We start from the raw sequence: 17,256 nt of genomic DNA, 5'->3' as shown, positions 1-17,256 counted from the left end.
CAGATGTCTTAGGAAATTGTGTAATCTATGATCTTGAATATAATCTGTGGTAATACCCAATAGCACACTTTTATTAAGTACCACTTTCCAGGCTTTGTTCCTATGTATAATACAAGTGTTAACTCATTTGATCCTTGCAAAAACTCTGTGATATATAGGTGCTTTAATTACCACCAATTTACAGAAGTGGAGACTGAGGTCCAGAGAAATTATATAAAATGCTCAGCATTAAAATGCCAAGGGAATGGGAATGACTTTTCACTTGTGGAACCTTAGTTCTGTATCCGGGGTCTTAAATCCCAACACTGAATAATTTCATAGGAGTAGGAAATAAACAACAAATAAAGCTTAGTGTTGAGTTTCAATAAGTGGTACCAAAAAAAGCTAATATTTTGTATGTAATATGACTCCCTTTCTTGAATTTGCCCATATTAATGGTGAACACATTCAATAGGTATTTTTAATTAAAAATATGTTAACTTTGATTATACCTAGAAGTAATGTAAACTATCATTAAATATTGATAATATTGGTAAGTATTGTTTATTGATTATGTATTCTTTAAAATATAAAAACACTAATGTTAATTTGGTTGGCTTAAAAAACATGTGATATATAATTTACAGCTTAATTCTTTTTTTTAACTATAATAGATAGATCAGATACTGATTCATCAGCAAGTTGAGCTTCTAGAAGGTATGTATTGATTATATTTCCATAAGAAAAGACATTTGTACAAATAAAGGCATATCAACAACCACAGATATAACACTTTCACTGATTTGGAATGATTAAGCCTGGTTATCACAAATGTCTCTCAGCCTGATAATGAAATGATAATGATTGTTAGCAGCTAGTTTCTTGAAATTAGGAGCCCAGTGGTAAAATACTATTACTCTGGCCATCTGTCCTCATGATATAGACCTGAATTTAGGAGGAAACCAGCCAAAACTTACTTTTGCTTCTCTTTACTCTAGTAATCACTTCAGTGATTTATCACTTTACCTGACTTCTATCACTTAAGCTCTTTTGTCCCCTTTATGTGATAACCTTGAGATTGGCACAGACCATGTGTAATATTGCAACTATTTAGTATTTTTCCAAAGTGAATACATTTTTTAAAATTTGGATGAGCATGTTTTGGAAAATCACATTCCTGCTCACAGCTTCTCTCAAGAGTTCAGATAAACCCTGTAAAGCCTTTTTGTCATAGGTTGAGGATGATCACTTTGGATGTTGGAGTATGTGGACCAGCAGGTCTAGAGGTCTGGCTTCCTCAAACAGCATTCCTGCTCACGTGAATGGGCCTGACTCCAGCAGGTGTCTCCCTGGGGCCAGTGTGCCTCACACATAAGATAACCCTAGAAAGTCACCAGATGTTTCAGAACCCCAGCCAGGGACATTCATGAACCATGGTGTCTTTCTTCTACATATAGAGTTTAATGAAAACTCTGCTAGTTTTTGGAATATATGTATTAAATCCTTCTTCACCACTCTGCAAAGTTTCCTTCCACTAGTAGAAATTATAATATGAATTACACTAATTGGTAATAGATTAGGTTAGAATATACAATTATTATTTATTGTATTTTGATTACTTACAGTGTACATTGTTAGATGTTTATAATGTTCTCATTACTGTTAGTTTTTTTAAACTGAGTCTAAATTCCTGGAAAGGAGCTCTTTGTTGTTAGATAGTTTGTATTCTGAATTTTTAAAAATGTTTTATTCTAGGGAATTTACTTTTAAGATTATAAACCTCCTCCGCCCCAATACATCATACAGTACTCCATTCATAGTTTTTTAATTTATAACTTTTATATGTTTTTTTAAAAGTATTTGTATTCCTGAGGAAACATAAAGTACCAAATTTAGTAGTTATTAATTCTTCAGTTTTTAAAAGAGATGGATTTAATTTTTTGTCTCAAATTGAAAGTCTGTATTTTAAGATTATGAATAGTATACAGATATTCATAGTACTCAGTTTATTTTTGGAACCTGAGACTATGGCAACCACATCTAGCAGTTCAAAACTTAATAGATAATAAAGACGTAGCCCTAGAATTTGTTTTATTTGTTTTCATTTTTTTCAAGTAACTAGAAGGAAATTTAGAGATTCTTTATATAAGGCCGTTGATTTCATTTTATAGATAAACAGGCTAAACATTTATGAGATTAAGCTACTAAGGATTTATGAGATTAAGCTGCACTGAGATAATTGGGCCTGTGTGAGTCAAAGCAAAGACACTGGGGGAGTTTACAGTGCTAGAATTTGTGTAGGATGTCTCTTATCTGAATCAAAGTTCATCCACACACATATTAGATAGTAGTTTTTGTTTCCATATATTTCTTTCAATTACTTTTTATTTGGGTGGCTTGTGACATCCCATGATCCAAATTAACAAGGGCTCTGGACAAGTAGGAATGTGAATCCTCCTTCCTAGCTCTGAGCAAGGAGCAGTTTCCAATGTGTGGTTCAGTCTGAGAAGACTTTGGTAAGGTACCAGGTGGGTGTCAGTAGTGAGCATATCTCTACCCCAGTGAAGAGAGTAGCCTCCTCTGAGGAATAGAGTTCACTTAGGATGTCAGTGGTTGACATATTCTGCAAGTTGCAGCCTTGGTCGCCAGGCACCTTTCCCCTTCTGAACAGCTACTGCTGCATTAAACGAGGGCACCCTGGGCCCAGTGTGATGTTCTAACCCACCTTCCACTTTCACTCTCTCCCTTTTTACATGTATGCATGGAGAGTGAACGCCTTCCTTCCCTTCCCTACACAGGGCAAAAAATAAGCCATGGGTATATTATGAAACAAAACCTCAAGCCAATTTATCTCACACACTGTGTTTCATAGACCAAAAACACAGCAATCATCCTCTCTCCACCTCCCCGCCAAATGAATATCTGCAAACAGCGCCAAGCAAGTGGACATGTTCTGCATACACCTAGCACTGCCATGACCATCTGCCGTGTGGCCCATCGCTCAGCAACGAAGTTCCCTTTCTAACACAAGTCCATGAAATTAGGAAGATAGGGATTTTCTTTTCCATGTCTCACAGAAGAACTCTCAATTTTATATATCTTTATACCCTCTCCCACTTCTTTCCTTTCCTTTTTTTTCTCTGTCTAGGTCACCTCTAAACTCCTTTATTTTTAGTTCTCCCTATGTGACATGTAGTATCACCTAAAAATGGTATAACTAGGTATTATAGCATTTTAGGATACATTCAGTACTCATTTAACATAATGGTCATATGATTCTCTTTATGTTTTTAGTGTTAACAGGTTTTGAAACAAATAATAAATATGAAATTAAGAACAGCCTTGGACAGAGGATTTACTTTGCGGTGGAAGACACTGATTGCTGTACCCGAAATTGCTGTGGGTCTGATAGGCCTTTTACCATGAGAATTCTTGATCTTACGGGTCGAGAGGTCATAACTCTGGAGAGACCACTAAGGTGTAGCAGCTGTTGTTGCCCGTGCTGCCTTCAGGAGGTAGGTGAACAATTACCTGGGCATTTTGTAAAGTAGTTCAACAGAATTTTCACCCTTACATTGAACCTATTTATATAATCAAGTGAGATTTTCTAAACATTGGTCCATGAGCTGTTGTTTTATGCTTGAGAACAATTTGGACAGGAAGGATGGCACAGAAAAAACAGTGACCATTAGCCCCATGTCCATGAGAAGTTGGTCTCCTGGGATTGAGCGTCTGCTCAGAGACCAAGCTTCCTGATCTTTTAGGAGAGCTGAGAAGATAAGGCACTTTGGTCAAGTCCCTTACAGCAAATGACCAGCCGAGGCCGGGCCAGAGCCAGAGGAGGACACCACAGACAATATCCTAGAAACAATTCCAGGAGCAAGTGTACAGATGAATGAGGTAAAGAACATATATTCATCTCACAATTCTGGCCAACCTGTTATGGAACAAACCTAGAAGAGACCGCCTCTGAGAAATCTCAGCTCTTGTGTTATTAAGTTCCCCATTTAAAAAAAATTATGTATTTGATCCTCTGTAATAGACATATGCTAGGTGCAGGTATCTTAAGGTCTAGAAAGACCAGGTGTCTGTTTTATATTACTTGTCAGCCCACTGATATACAATGTGGATCCCAGGGGAGACACCAGGGCACAGATAGTTGAAAGGAAAGTTGGCCTTTGCCTGCATCCCACTGGCCTGAGACCAGTCCTGGCTGGTCAGTCATTCCAGACGAGTAGCTCTGAGACCATGACACAGGCAGAGGCATAGCGCATAGACATGTGAAGTCTAATACAACATTTATTTTAAACAGATAACTGACGTTATTCCTGCTGAATCATTTTGTTTTCTTTGTCATTTAGGTTAGATATAATAGTATCTGTCCATATGAATATCTGAGGAAAAACTGAGAGTTTGATGAAATATGCTCTAAACGTAAAGAACACGTTAACACACATTATACTATTGATCTTACAAAACAGTCTCAGAAGACGTCATTTGCAAATGACCTTACTGTTCTCTCTAGGTCACCCAGCTAATAGCAGGGCCAAGATCCTGGCCTTATTTTCCTTTATAGACCATTGCCACACATATTGAAAAATTGCACCAGTGATCAGAGCTTTGCTCACATGCCTAAACCTTTGTTTTTCTAGGAGTTTGAGAAAAGAATTCCTTCATAACTTAGACATGTTTCATTAGTATAGAAATTTAATAATGTACATGGTCAGCAGAACAGTGCTTAAGCGTGGGGCCCGTGCGTGAAGCCTGCCTGAGCTTGTGTCTCATCTCTTCATTTTGTAGCTGGGGAATCTGATACAAGTCAATGAACCTCACTGTTCTTCAGTTACTTCCTCTATAAATAGGAATAATAGTACCAACCTGATAAGATGTGTTGTAATACAAGTGGTGTTTAGAACAGTATCCGACACTTAAAAAATATTCAATACATGACAGTCATTATTAAACATTATTATCATTATTACAATTTACATTTGTCCTTTTGTTTTTGTAGATAGAAATCCATGCTCCTCCTGGTGTACCAGTGGGTTATGTTTCTCAAAATTGGCACCCATGCCTGCCAAAGTTTACAGTTCAAAATGAGAGGAGAGAGGCTGTACTAAACATTAGTGGTCCCTGTCTTGTGTGCAGCTGTTGTGCAGATGTTGATTTTGAGGTAAGAGATGTGATAATGTTTATAGATTTTGCTTCCCTAATATAAGAATAATATAAACTGAGGGAGGGTTTTACAAATATATTAAATAAATATGTGTATCCTAATATTTTAAGAGGGAGACAGTGTGCTTATATATTTAACTTTGGTCAGAAAGGAAGCTGTTAATCCCATGAGCTTCAGTGCTGATTTTGCTAAGTGGAGAAAGAAAAGCAGACCCTTGTGGTCAAATATATAGGCAAAATAACCAACATTTAAACATGGTGGTTTCTCCGTGGAGGCGCTATATATTATCCATTTTGAATACAACTTTAACCATGTCCTCTGTGTCTGACTGCCAGAGCCTGTGGATCCTTCCTTAGTCTGAAACACAGGCTGCCAGAGCTCTTGGCCCACTTCAGAAAGTCTGACATCTTTGAGCTCCTACAAAAAGTCCACTGATGCAGAGAGAGTTTTCAGGAAGACAGCGTAAGATGTACCACCCAGCTATGCTTCTCTCTGGTCTCTGCTTTATCTTCGTTTTAAATTTTATTATTAGAAACCAAAACACACCTGTGTACTTACCACATGGAGTAATTCCATTACAACAGTTTTCAAACAGATGGCCTAGTCTTATAATTCACATTATTTAGGTGCAAATATTAAAAATCAGGAGATTTTATAACTTAATCTTGATTTTCTTATTCTATTGGAAAAGCAGAAAATATGGTAAATTGGGCCCACGTTTCTATAAAAGGGGCAAAAAATAGGCTGAACCTGTTTAGAGCTGTCCCGTTGTGATTAATATGTGGAAACTCTGCCAGTTTGCTGTGACTTCCTGAGGTTTTCCACTATCCAGCTACATTTTTTAAATAGCATTTGTCTGGTAATATAATATAGAATCCCTCTGTAAGACTGGTTATATAAAAATTAATCATTCCCCTCAAAGACCTCAGAGTCTAATGAGGGAGACAAGCAATCCTAGGAAAACACATGTGATGTAATAGAGACGTCATAAGGATTCTTAAAAAGGGACCTATTTTGTTGGCCAGAAAATCTGTTTAGTTTTTTGCATAAAATGTGAGGTCTACTGAGAAAATGACCAGCCATTGTTAATATAACAAGATGGTTTGCACGGCATTGGTGTAACCTGGCAGCTAAGGAGAGTGTACTGCAATGTGTACGCATGTACAATGACAGCTCCACTGTACTGGCCAGTGGGGGCAGCAGACTCTGGTGAGTGAGCTTGTGTACTGTGTGGATATCGCACTCAAAATGACTGAGCGAGTAGAGCAATGAATCTGCATCAAATTTTGCATTAAGCTTGAACATTCCTCCACAGGAACTGTTCTGATGATTCAGAAGGTTTTCAGGGATGATGTAATGAATGCAGCACAAATAAAAGTATGGCACAAATGCTTCAAAGGTGGCTGAGAATCTGTTGAAAGTGATCCACATTCTGGAAGGCCAGCAACAAGCAGAACACTTGAGAAGTTGAACGTGTACAAGCTGCACGTTTGGAAAAAACCGAACAAACTTCTTGGCCAATCCAATAGATTGTAGGGTGGGATTTGTACTACATGTGTAAAGGCTTTATAGGTTTATGTGTAATAATAGTTCTCTCTGTAGGGATTGTTATTCCTATCAAAGATCCAGAGGAGTAGAAAGGTAATTGTTCTTTCAGGGAGTATTAAGAAAAGTTTGGCTAACATATACTTTATTTGTGGAAAATACTGGTGAAGTAAGTCAGACTGGATTGTGAAACTCCTGTATTTAATGCTAAGGAATTTAGAAATCATCTAACAACCCTTCTCAATAGATACCTTCAAGCATCTATTATAGGTAATAAATTAACTTGCTCCTGTGCATCTTGAATGGTGCTACTAAGTAACATCTTTGAGGGAATTGAGAAAATAGTCCCTTAAAACATTTTCTGAAAGCTATCTGATTGGAAGTTTGATTGCATAAATTATCAATATGAGGAAACATTATGGAACATGAGTTCCATTTGGGTGTCGGTGGGCTTAACCACTTCGTATATATAAAACACAGCAAGAGCAGAGGTCATTCTATAGAAAGAAATCATTCAAGAGACATTTAATGAGTATACTAAGTGCAACTGATCCATGGATTTGAGGTCAATTGAGGATAAAAGAAAATTGGGGGATTATTCTGTTGCCTGAGGATTAAGAAACCAAATGAATATTAATGTTAAGAATCTTGGAGGAGAACCAGTTGATTTGATTTGAGTTGTAATGGATTTTAGGTGTGTAGAAGGAAAATTTGTGGGGTTTTTAGCATACTGATGGTATTTGAAGCCATGAGTACATAATGCCCGAGGAACTAATCCACCAAAAACCAATTTCATATAATAGAACAATCTGCAATCAGTCATATAAGAAATATTTAAAGAAACATTAGACAAAACAAGATTCATAATGGGAAGAATGAGACTATTAAAGGACTGGAGGATTTGAAAACAAGCCAAATAGTAAAATAAGGAAGAGTCATTGATAAAACCTCTTTGGAAAAGAATGCTGCAATTTAGATACAGATGAAGATAAAAGTGCTGAAATGGATGATCCATATTAGGAATATAAAGGAGGAAAAAATATATTTGAAGGGATAAAAAATTGAAGGGATGAGAAAGCTAGAATAAACCACTGTTGCATATGCCAAAGAAGTGAACAGAAAAAGAGAAGACAGAGAATGTGCTGAAGTAATACTCAAATAGATAAATGGCTAAGACTTTTTAGAATACCTTTATCAATTATTTTTTAAAATAATTAAAATTTAATTGATAGTAATAATACCTGTTTATTTTTTCACAAGTTGAAATTTTATTGTATCAATTTCTTTGTTTTTAAAATATTATCTAGAATTTAGCTAAATATTATTTAGTTTTGTTGACTCTTCAGCTGAAGATCATTTTTCACATTTCTGAACCTTTTCATAAAAAAACTATATGGTTTACTTCATACATAAATTTTGGTGAATTTTTAGATTTCTTGCTACAGAAAACAAAAAGGCTAAATGTTAAATCTAGTGATAGGATTATGGTGGCTGATAACTTATCTTTTGTGTATTTTATTGCAAAATATTTCAAAAATTAATAACTAAATTAAAAAAATAAAAGGTTTTATTGCCAGCTACAAGTGCTTAGATGACCGCTATTAGCAGATAAAACACTATAGTGTTAAAGGAGAGAATTTGTATTAGTCTGTTTTCCCAGAAGACGGTTGTGTGAAAATAACCCTTAAAACACAGTAGCTTAAAACACCAGGCATTTATTCTCATGCTTATCGGTCTGCAAGCAACTGTGTCTCGTGGGTATACATAGGCTCAGCTAGATACCTCTGATTTAGGCTAGAAGTTGGCCCCAGGTCGGCTCCAAGCATGCTCATTCTAGAGCTGTAGCAAGAACAGCCACCTGGATCATGGTTTTCTAGCGGCTGATCACTGGAGAGCAAGAGCCAGCCCAAACCACTTAGCCATGTTTTAGGTCTCAGCTCATTGTCATATATACTAACATTCCATTGGCCAAACAAGTCACGTGGCCAAGCTTAGTTATCAGTGTTCAGGGAAGTATACTGGGCCTACTGTGGGAGGGGTGAACGAATATTAATGACCAGTAATCCATGCTATTGCAGTTTTCATATTAACTTTATTTTAACATGGACAGCAGGGTGGGGACTGACTCTGGGAGCAGGGGTGGTGGGGCAGGGGAGAGCAACGGGGAAAAATTGGGACAACTGTAAAAGAACAACAATATAAAAAGACAAAAAAAATTTATTTTAGGTTTGTTCATAACTTAAACACCCACAAAGGAATTAAAGGAGTAAACAGTTTTTAATTTCCCCACATTTATGTAGCAGCTCCCAGCCTGAGCTAGGGCTTCAAAGGGTGTTGCTGGCACATGTGCTACCTTGTGTACATTTGAAAAGGATGCTTCTCTTCCTGGTGTTGACACAATGCTACATGTATATGCCATGGTGAGTGTGGCTACATACAGACAGCCCCACATGCCCACTCGGTGAGGTGGATTTGCCCAGCTACTATCTTCTCAACTCTTTATGATGGCCCTGGACTCTCCTCAGTCAGAATTGTAAAATTAGGAAAATTTTCCCTCAGAGCTTTTATCATACACCCCTTCTCTTTTGTTGTCACCCATCCTCATGTTGTTGAGTTGAAGTTGTACCCCAATGCCAGACAGGCATCAATCATTCCATTAAGTTACTTACTGGAAACTTACCTTCACTCAAACTGCCAGCCCTCTTTCCCAGGCCCTCAGCGCTCCTGGTTGCCTACTGATCATGCGTGATAATGTCCCCCCATCACATTGAAACACTCAGCCTATGTAAACCTCAGTACTTGTCTTAAAACAGTTGTGTCACATAGGGTTTAGTTTGCTACCCTTCTGATGGCTTGTAGAAATTTCATCAAAGAAACATTTCATATTTGTATTTTTTCATACTTAAATTTTGTTTTAGATCAGTTCAGTTACTGTCTTAGTATACAAGATGCTAAATATTTCAGTAAAACTGCTTTCATATAAATTTTCTGTAGCCAAAAAACAAATTTATGTATCTATAAGTAAATACAGGACTTTATATGCATCTAATGAGAGATATAATGCTCATAGTTATGTATTGCACATATCATGTTTAATAGTGTATTTGTTTCATTTTACTCCAACTTTGAAAGTAGATTGATTATTTTCTAGAATTTTTTAAGACAGTCATTTTTTTTCAATTTAGATTAAATCTCTTGATGAAGAAAATGTGGTTGGCAAGATTTCCAAGCAGTGGACTGGTTTCGTGAGAGAGGCATTTACAGATGCTGATAACTTTGGGATCCAGTTCCCTTTAGACCTTGATGTGAAAATGAAAGCTACCATGCTTGGTGCATGTTTCCTCATTGTAAGTCTATTCTTGCTAATCTTGGCTATTTCTTTAGTATCATTCTGTAAAGGTTCAGTAAATTGTACATTTTTAAATGACCTGCTTAAATTTATAGATTTTATTCAAAGGGGGACCCATTTAATCTTAGCTCTGAAATTCCATTTTCTCCTGATAGTCTGGATTCACAGATGACTGGTTTCTTGGGAAATTCCACTCAATTTCACATGTCAGGAAAAGGGCCTTTTGCATTACAGAGAGGCCCTGGTCTTTGGGGCTTTTATTTAAAGTTAAAACAGGTGCTTTGGGTAAGACTTCAAATATGAACTTAAATGAAGTGGAACACAGTAAAACAAGGAGATTTTACTTACTGATTCATGTTCAATTAAGCCTTCTACTACAGGAGTATGAACTGCAATAAGGATATGCATCCGATGAAACCATTATATGGAACTGCCAGTTGAAAGGAAATACATAGGATAGAGCAGTGATTCTGAATGTGTCTTCCATTAAATCACTCAAGGAGATTTCAAAAACCCCAAATACCAAATACCCTAATTCAACTAAATCAGAAGCTCACAATCAGAAGTTTGTATATAGGTCCCCAGGTGATTCAATATGCAGCCAAAGTCAAGGACTCCGGCGAGAGAGCAAGCAATGGTTCTCAACCTTAGCTGCATAGTAGAAACACCTTGGGTAGCTTTTCAAATGCCCTGTGTCAAGATTGTACCCAGATAGTGAATCAAAATCTGTGGAGATGGGACCAAGACTTCAAGCTGTTTAGATCACTCCCAAGTGATTCCAATGTGCAATCAAAATTTGTAACCATAAAATGAATATCTTAAACATTTATGTGGGGATGCACTCAGAACAAAGTTAAAAGATGAGAAAAATTTACAATAAAAGGATAATAAAATGAGATACTTAAAAGACATAAACTTAATGCAGTTTGTACACTCTGTATACTGAAATGAACAAACCAGTATAAAAAGACATTTATAGGCATTCATAGAAATTTGAACATTGGCTCTTTGATAATTAATGACTTACTGTTTTTTAAGGTATGATGATTATATAATGGTTATGTAAAAGTAAAGCAGTAACAGAGTTCATATTTTTAGGGTCACATACTGAACTATTTCAATATAAAATGGTATGCTATCACAGATTTGCATTAAATAATGGGGATGAGGGGTGGGGAATCTAGAAGATAGAGTACTTGATGAACCAAAGTTGGTCATATTAATAATTATTAAATCTAGGTGAGTAGATACTTGGACTTTATTATGCTATTCTATCTGATTTGGAATAGGCTCAATATTTTCTATATAAAGTTTTAAAACTAACCATAGTTCTACCTAAAAATGGTGTTTTCAATAACTGTTTATGTCACATGATAAGAAAATTTAACCTTACCCTTAGGGAAGTGTTTAACCGAAGATCTGGTGTGTATGGGGAAGCTAAGTCCGTCTGAGGTGTTTGGATATGTGGGACATGGGATTGGGAGTGGTGGAGGGATTATTAGTAAATGGCTATGGGATAGATTGGGCTTCTACTAAAAGACATCTAAGGACTGGGCAACTTCTAATAGACATTGGGAGGATATTGAAAATGATTTAGTTAACTGATTATTTTTAAAGTAGGTATAAATAAAAGTTATAAATCCAAATTTTAGAAAGTAAAATCCTGATGACTGTGTGAGAAATGGATTGAAGAGATATAACTGCAGTAATGCAATTACAAGAGATTTGAAATAAATATTAAATTATTTCTTTTGAAGGGATAAAGGAAAATGATAGGTGTGACAGATAAAATCCATAGGATTTGATGTTAAGTCATGGAAGGGAAGTTCTAGTTAGGCATTTTAGAGTCAGGCAAGCTAGAGAACACAGTGGACAAGTTTGGAAGAAAAATCCTAAAATTGGGCCAAACATTTCTAAGTGGTATTCTAACTCTAAATGGCTTCCATTCCCCTGAAAAAAGTCTAAAAGTTGTACATGGAATTCCAGTCATATTACTAGAGAAGGTATATAAAAAGTTTAGGAAGAAAGGAACATTCCAAGGAACCTGAGAAAAAGTGAAATTTAGAGAAATTACCAGAGGACTAATTAAATGTATACAGGTATTAATAAGTGAATAAAATTATAAGATTTAATTCCTGTTAGAATGGAAAGCTGAAGCTATTTATTGACTTTTCCTAGATCACTTATAATAGTCAATTTTCTTGTTTAGCAGATATATCATTTTGTTTTATTATATTCTTTAGCACTTATGTATCTGCAAATTGATTTCTGTTTTGTTACTGAAAGTTCATTTCTGTTTTTTTATTTTTATTTTTTAGGATTTTATGTTTTTTGAAAGGAGTGGAGGCCAAGAACAGAGAGCAGGAGTGTGGTAGTGGATGAATAAAGGTCTCCTCAGAAAGTGTGACGTCTGTATCCCGATGGGGACTATGTAGAAGCAAAATTCAGTGGGTTTTCTTTTTCTTTATTGAAATGTGTGAATTACACTATGATGCCTAAAACTCCAGATATATGACTTCACTTTTTAAACTATAGAGTTTATTTTCTGTATCACTTACTTATAAATGATTTTATATATGTTTTTCATTTTATACATTTTGTAATGTATATTTCAGAGAAAACCTATAGGAATTTTTACATTTAAACATGAAACTTCCTTTGATAAGTTGCTTTTTCCCCCCAATGTTACAGCAAAATTAATTAAAATGATTTTAATATAAAATTATACAATATTTTGTTAAATTTAGTTACAATTTATTTTATATGTAACAACTGTTAATTTGCAAATATTGTATATTCAAAAAAGTTAAAAATGAACATAGCTTCAGTTTCCTTTACAATTATGTTCAAGTAATACTCAAGTCCATATTATCAAGGAAAAATAAAATATTTGTTTTCATTCAGCAATTAAACTTTTTACATAAGCTAATCTGCTACTATGATTTTCATATTGAAAGAGAGTAAATTACCAATTTTTAATGGATTTCAGTTAAAAAGATATGATTCTGTCCCAACGAAGGACACTTTATTTAAAGACTCACTCTAAAACTTGAGTATTATTTGAAGTAATTATTCACACATGGAATGTTGAGTACCTAATTCTGTCATTCATAGAGAATGGTAGTTAGGAGCTCATTCAGGTATCAGTAAAATAGAACATATATATTCCATCAGAGTGTGAACTACAATAGACTAGTAGGTTATTTATGCCAACAATCAAGTAACTGAAATAAAAAATTGTTGATTGTAGGGAACTGCTCCTCGTGGTTTAGGGAATTGTAGCCCTGGCCTGAGCATGACTGCTTGCCGGCATCCCGGCTGTACTTGTCTTTAAGTCTCAACATAAGGCTGCATGTGAAACAACCGAAAGCCACTCAGAGGGTTGCCAGGGGAATTAAGATTTAAAGAATGCTTATTGTGCTTTAGAACTTGCTCTACTTTCTTTATCTATAATATAACATAAACAATCTCTAGCAAGGAATGTATGAAACTTTGCACCTACTGCTAGTGTGGCATCAAGATGTTTGATAGACCCTGACACAGACTGGTCACTGTACCCTCTGTACTAGTACATGTAATCTTTTACTGTCAACTGTTATCCTAACGCCTCCAAGCTATTGGTGATTCATGAATCTTGACCTTGTATCTCTCATGTGTATCCTCCTCAATAAAAGGCATGAGGGAAGAAGGTCTAATCGCTGTTCTCCACTAGAGAGGCAGCCACCCTCCTTCCCCCAGACATAATGAAATGTTCTGGGTAAAAGTTTGTTCATGGGACATAATAAAGTGTCCTGGGTAAAAGTTTGTTCCGCCGTGGTCACGAAGACTGCTGGACAGAGCAGCTTCCAACCAAGCCTAGGGTGTGTGAGGCACATCCACCTCAGTTGATATATTTCTTTACATATTTTTGTTTTTAAACTGAGCAGTTAATTCATACGGTGTTCTGAACCTTACACATTTACCTCCCACTTCATTCAAAAGAGCAAAAGCATTTGATAAACATTAATAAAATCCATACCAGTGCTGGAAAATAGGGTTTCTACCTGTCAGAAGCGTAAAGGAATTTTTTATATTCTGTTTTATAGAAAAATTTGGACTGAGTGAGAAGAAATGCCCAGCCCATAATCAACTCATGCAAAGGAAAAGTGTGCTTAGGACATAAGGGGTTAGGGGAGAGACTCCCTTTTACCTTCCACAAAATTCCACCAAAACCACTAGCTCATAATGTTGAGAACACTGGGCTGTCAGGGGAGCTACAGGAAAAGCTAAGTCCACACCATTTTTATTAGTCACATAGTTCACCAGATGCCAGATTACAATAATGAAAAGTAACCATGACTCTCACATTCAGTTTATAGTTGGTACACAGCATGCCAGATAAAGTGAGGTATTTGCATAGCTGGATCCTAGTTATGCCAGTTAGAGAAGGGAGGGCTTCCCAGGTTAGCTGGCAGGTACTACGACTAACAAAAAATGAAGCTAGAAGTACTGATATTAACTCTGATAGTTATATCTTGCTTTCATTCTCCGTCTTTCTCACTCCCTCCTTCTTCCTCCACCCCATCCTATGCATAAAATTCAGGATCTCTGGTTCAGCAAAGTAAAATTACAACTGAATTGAACAGTTCCTTTTCTTCAGTGTTTAAGGAAGATATACACAGAAACCCATACTCCATCTGCAGAATCCATTTAAATTCAAATACGGGGAAAATTTAGCATTTACAAAGAGAAAAATCATTACACATGAAAAATTAGAAATTTAAATGAGAAAAATAAAAACAAATGTCTTATTTGTAATCTCAGTGAGATTTAGAGGAATGTTGTGTATTTCTAAAGCAGACTGTAGAGAAAAAGAAGCATTCTGACAAGGCAAAGTTTTAATAAATTTAAATAATATGATGACCACATTTCAAAGTATGATGGAGACATTGGAACAATAGATTGCATAAAGTATGAAGATAACAAAATAAAAGATATTTTAGAAATTCTCCCAGAAATCATGTAAAGTATAGAGAGAAAGGTGACTCCTGAAAAACAAATACATCGACTTCAATTTATGCACAGCAGAAATTTCAAAAGCAGAAATCAATGGAGCCAAGAAAATAATAATAATTTTAAAATGTAAGAAAACTTATTTGCGACTTCCGGCCAAGATGGAGGTGTAAACAGATATGCTGCGTCTCCCTCCACAACTAAGAAGGAATACAACTACCTCAAAACTAGAAAGAACTAGAAGTTCCAGAAAATCAAACTGCATGGAAGTTCAACAGAGATATAAAGTGAAATACTCATCCAGACAGGTAGGAGGGGCGGGGCCCTAGCGGAGAGGACACATTGTGGTGGCGGTGGCAGCAGCAGGCTGGCAGAAAGCAAGTCACACATTTTAAAGTCAGAAGGGACACCTGGGGAGCGTTCCCAGCTCCTCACCGGACCTAGCAGCTCATCGACTCAGTACCGGGGGAAAATCAAGCCTAATTGCTTCTGACTGCGGACCAGTGGGCGTTCAGATGGAGGCAGAAATTGCAGGTCTCTCAGCAGAGTCCGCTTGTTTAAAGGGCCTCCACGGTCCTAGAACATCCGCAGACCCACCCACTCTGGGAACGATGGCCAGGGCAGCAGCTAGAGGGGTGCCAGTCCATTGTGGAAATTGGAGGGGTACCTGGGAAAGGGGCAAGTGTTGGGCAGGCGGCATTGTTCCCTCTCGGATGCCTTCCCCACATACAATGCAGCAACGTGGTGAAACAGGTTGCCCTGTACTGAAGAATCCCTAAGGCTCTGCCCCTTACAATGTAACAGGAGCGACACCTCTACCTGGGACGTGGAGGGAAACAAACACAGGAGTCTGTCAGAATGAGGAGACAGAGAAATATGGCCCAAAAGGGGGAACGGATCAAGGTTCCAGTAGGAGAACTAAGCATCGAGATAGTCAGCCTAACAGGTAAGGAGCTAGACAACCTGACAGACGCAGAATTGAAAACACTGGTGATAAAAATGCTCACAGGCTTGACATAAGCTCGAGTATGGCAAACGCATAAGAGAAGAAGTGAAGGCTATGCTAAGTGAAATGAAAGAAAATCCACACAAAACCAATGGTGAAGGGAAGGAAACCGGGTTCAAGTCAATGATTTGGAACATAAGGGAGAAAAAAAGAGTCAATCAGTGCAGAATGAGGAAGCAAGAATTGAAAAAAATTAGGAAAACTTCCCAAATTTTGTGAAGGAGATGGACATACAGGTATGGGAAGCACGGAGGGTTCTGGGCAAGCTGGACCCAGAGGGAACCACACCAGGGTGCATCATGATTGAGATGCCAAAGGTGAAAGATAAAGACAGAGTCCTGGGGGCAGCAAGAGAGAGGCAGAGTTGCCTACAAGGGGGTGCCTATAGGACTATCAGCTGATTTCTCAGAGGACACAGCAGGCAGGAAGAGATTGGCAAGCAGTATTCAATGGGATGAAAGGTAACCTGCAACCAGGATTACTCTATCCAGGAAAACTATCATTTGGAATGGGAGGGCAGATAAAGTGCTTCCCAGTCATGGTAAAGCTAAAGGAGTTCATCATCACCAAGTCATTATTATATGAAATGTCAAAGGGTCTTACTTAAGAAAAAGAAGATCAAAACTCTGAACACTAAAATGACAACAAACTCACAACTATCAACAACTGAATCTAAAAAATAAAAACAAAATCCAGGTAAGCAAACCAGAATAGGAACAGAATCATAGTTATGGGGATCATTTATCGGGTTATCAGCTGGGAGGGAGGAGGGGGAGAAATGGGGATATGGTGCAGGGATTAAGAAGCATAATCGATTGGTACGAAATAGACAGGGGGAAGTTAAGAATAATATAGGAAAGGGTGAAGCCAAAGAACTTACATGCACGACCCATGGACATGAACTAAGGGGGTTGGGATTACTGGAGGGAAGGGGGGTACTGTGCAGAGGGGAGCAAAGGGGGAAAAATGAAGCTACTGTAACAACATAATAAAATATACTTAAAAAAAACAAAAAAAAACTTGTAAAAAGGACAGATTGTGCACTCTAGGTGAATGGGTTTACCATATTTCAGAAACTTTCATTAAAATACCTATTTATGATTACTTTTACAAGACAGTTACCACATGCCTGAACTGTGGCAGACACTGTTAGGCCTTAGTAGAATGGTTTCTGTGGCCTAATTTCCGTGATATTCCCCCATTCTAGTT

At 36.9% G+C, this 17,256-nt stretch overlaps 1 protein-coding gene across 2 annotated transcripts in view; it reads left to right on the top strand.

Moving 5' to 3' along the window:
- The window catches only part of LOC150021164 (phospholipid scramblase 1-like), a 34,550-nt gene extending 20,752 nt beyond the window's left edge, over nt 1-13,798 (top strand). For both annotated transcript variants that reach the window (XM_090275660.1, XM_090275665.1), the window contains exons 5-9: nt 654-696; nt 3,274-3,494; nt 4,991-5,152; nt 9,886-10,047; nt 12,368-13,798. In XM_090275660.1, the coding sequence (XP_090131786.1) occupies nt 654-696; nt 3,274-3,494; nt 4,991-5,152; nt 9,886-10,047; nt 12,368-12,424 (645 nt within the window). In that variant the 3' untranslated portion in view covers nt 12,425-13,798. The remainder of the gene's footprint in view (nt 1-653; nt 697-3,273; nt 3,495-4,990; nt 5,153-9,885; nt 10,048-12,367) is intronic.
- The last annotated feature ends 3,458 nt before the right edge of the window (nt 13,799-17,256 follow it).

This window comes from Furipterus horrens, unplaced genomic scaffold (genome assembly GCF_987537825.1).
Source record: "Furipterus horrens unplaced genomic scaffold, mFurHor1.1.pri manual_scaffold_1, whole genome shotgun sequence".
Taxonomy (NCBI): domain Eukaryota; kingdom Metazoa; phylum Chordata; class Mammalia; order Chiroptera; family Furipteridae; genus Furipterus; species Furipterus horrens.
Note: the sequence above shows the minus strand (reverse complement) of the source record. Positions and strands in the feature narration are given on the sequence as shown.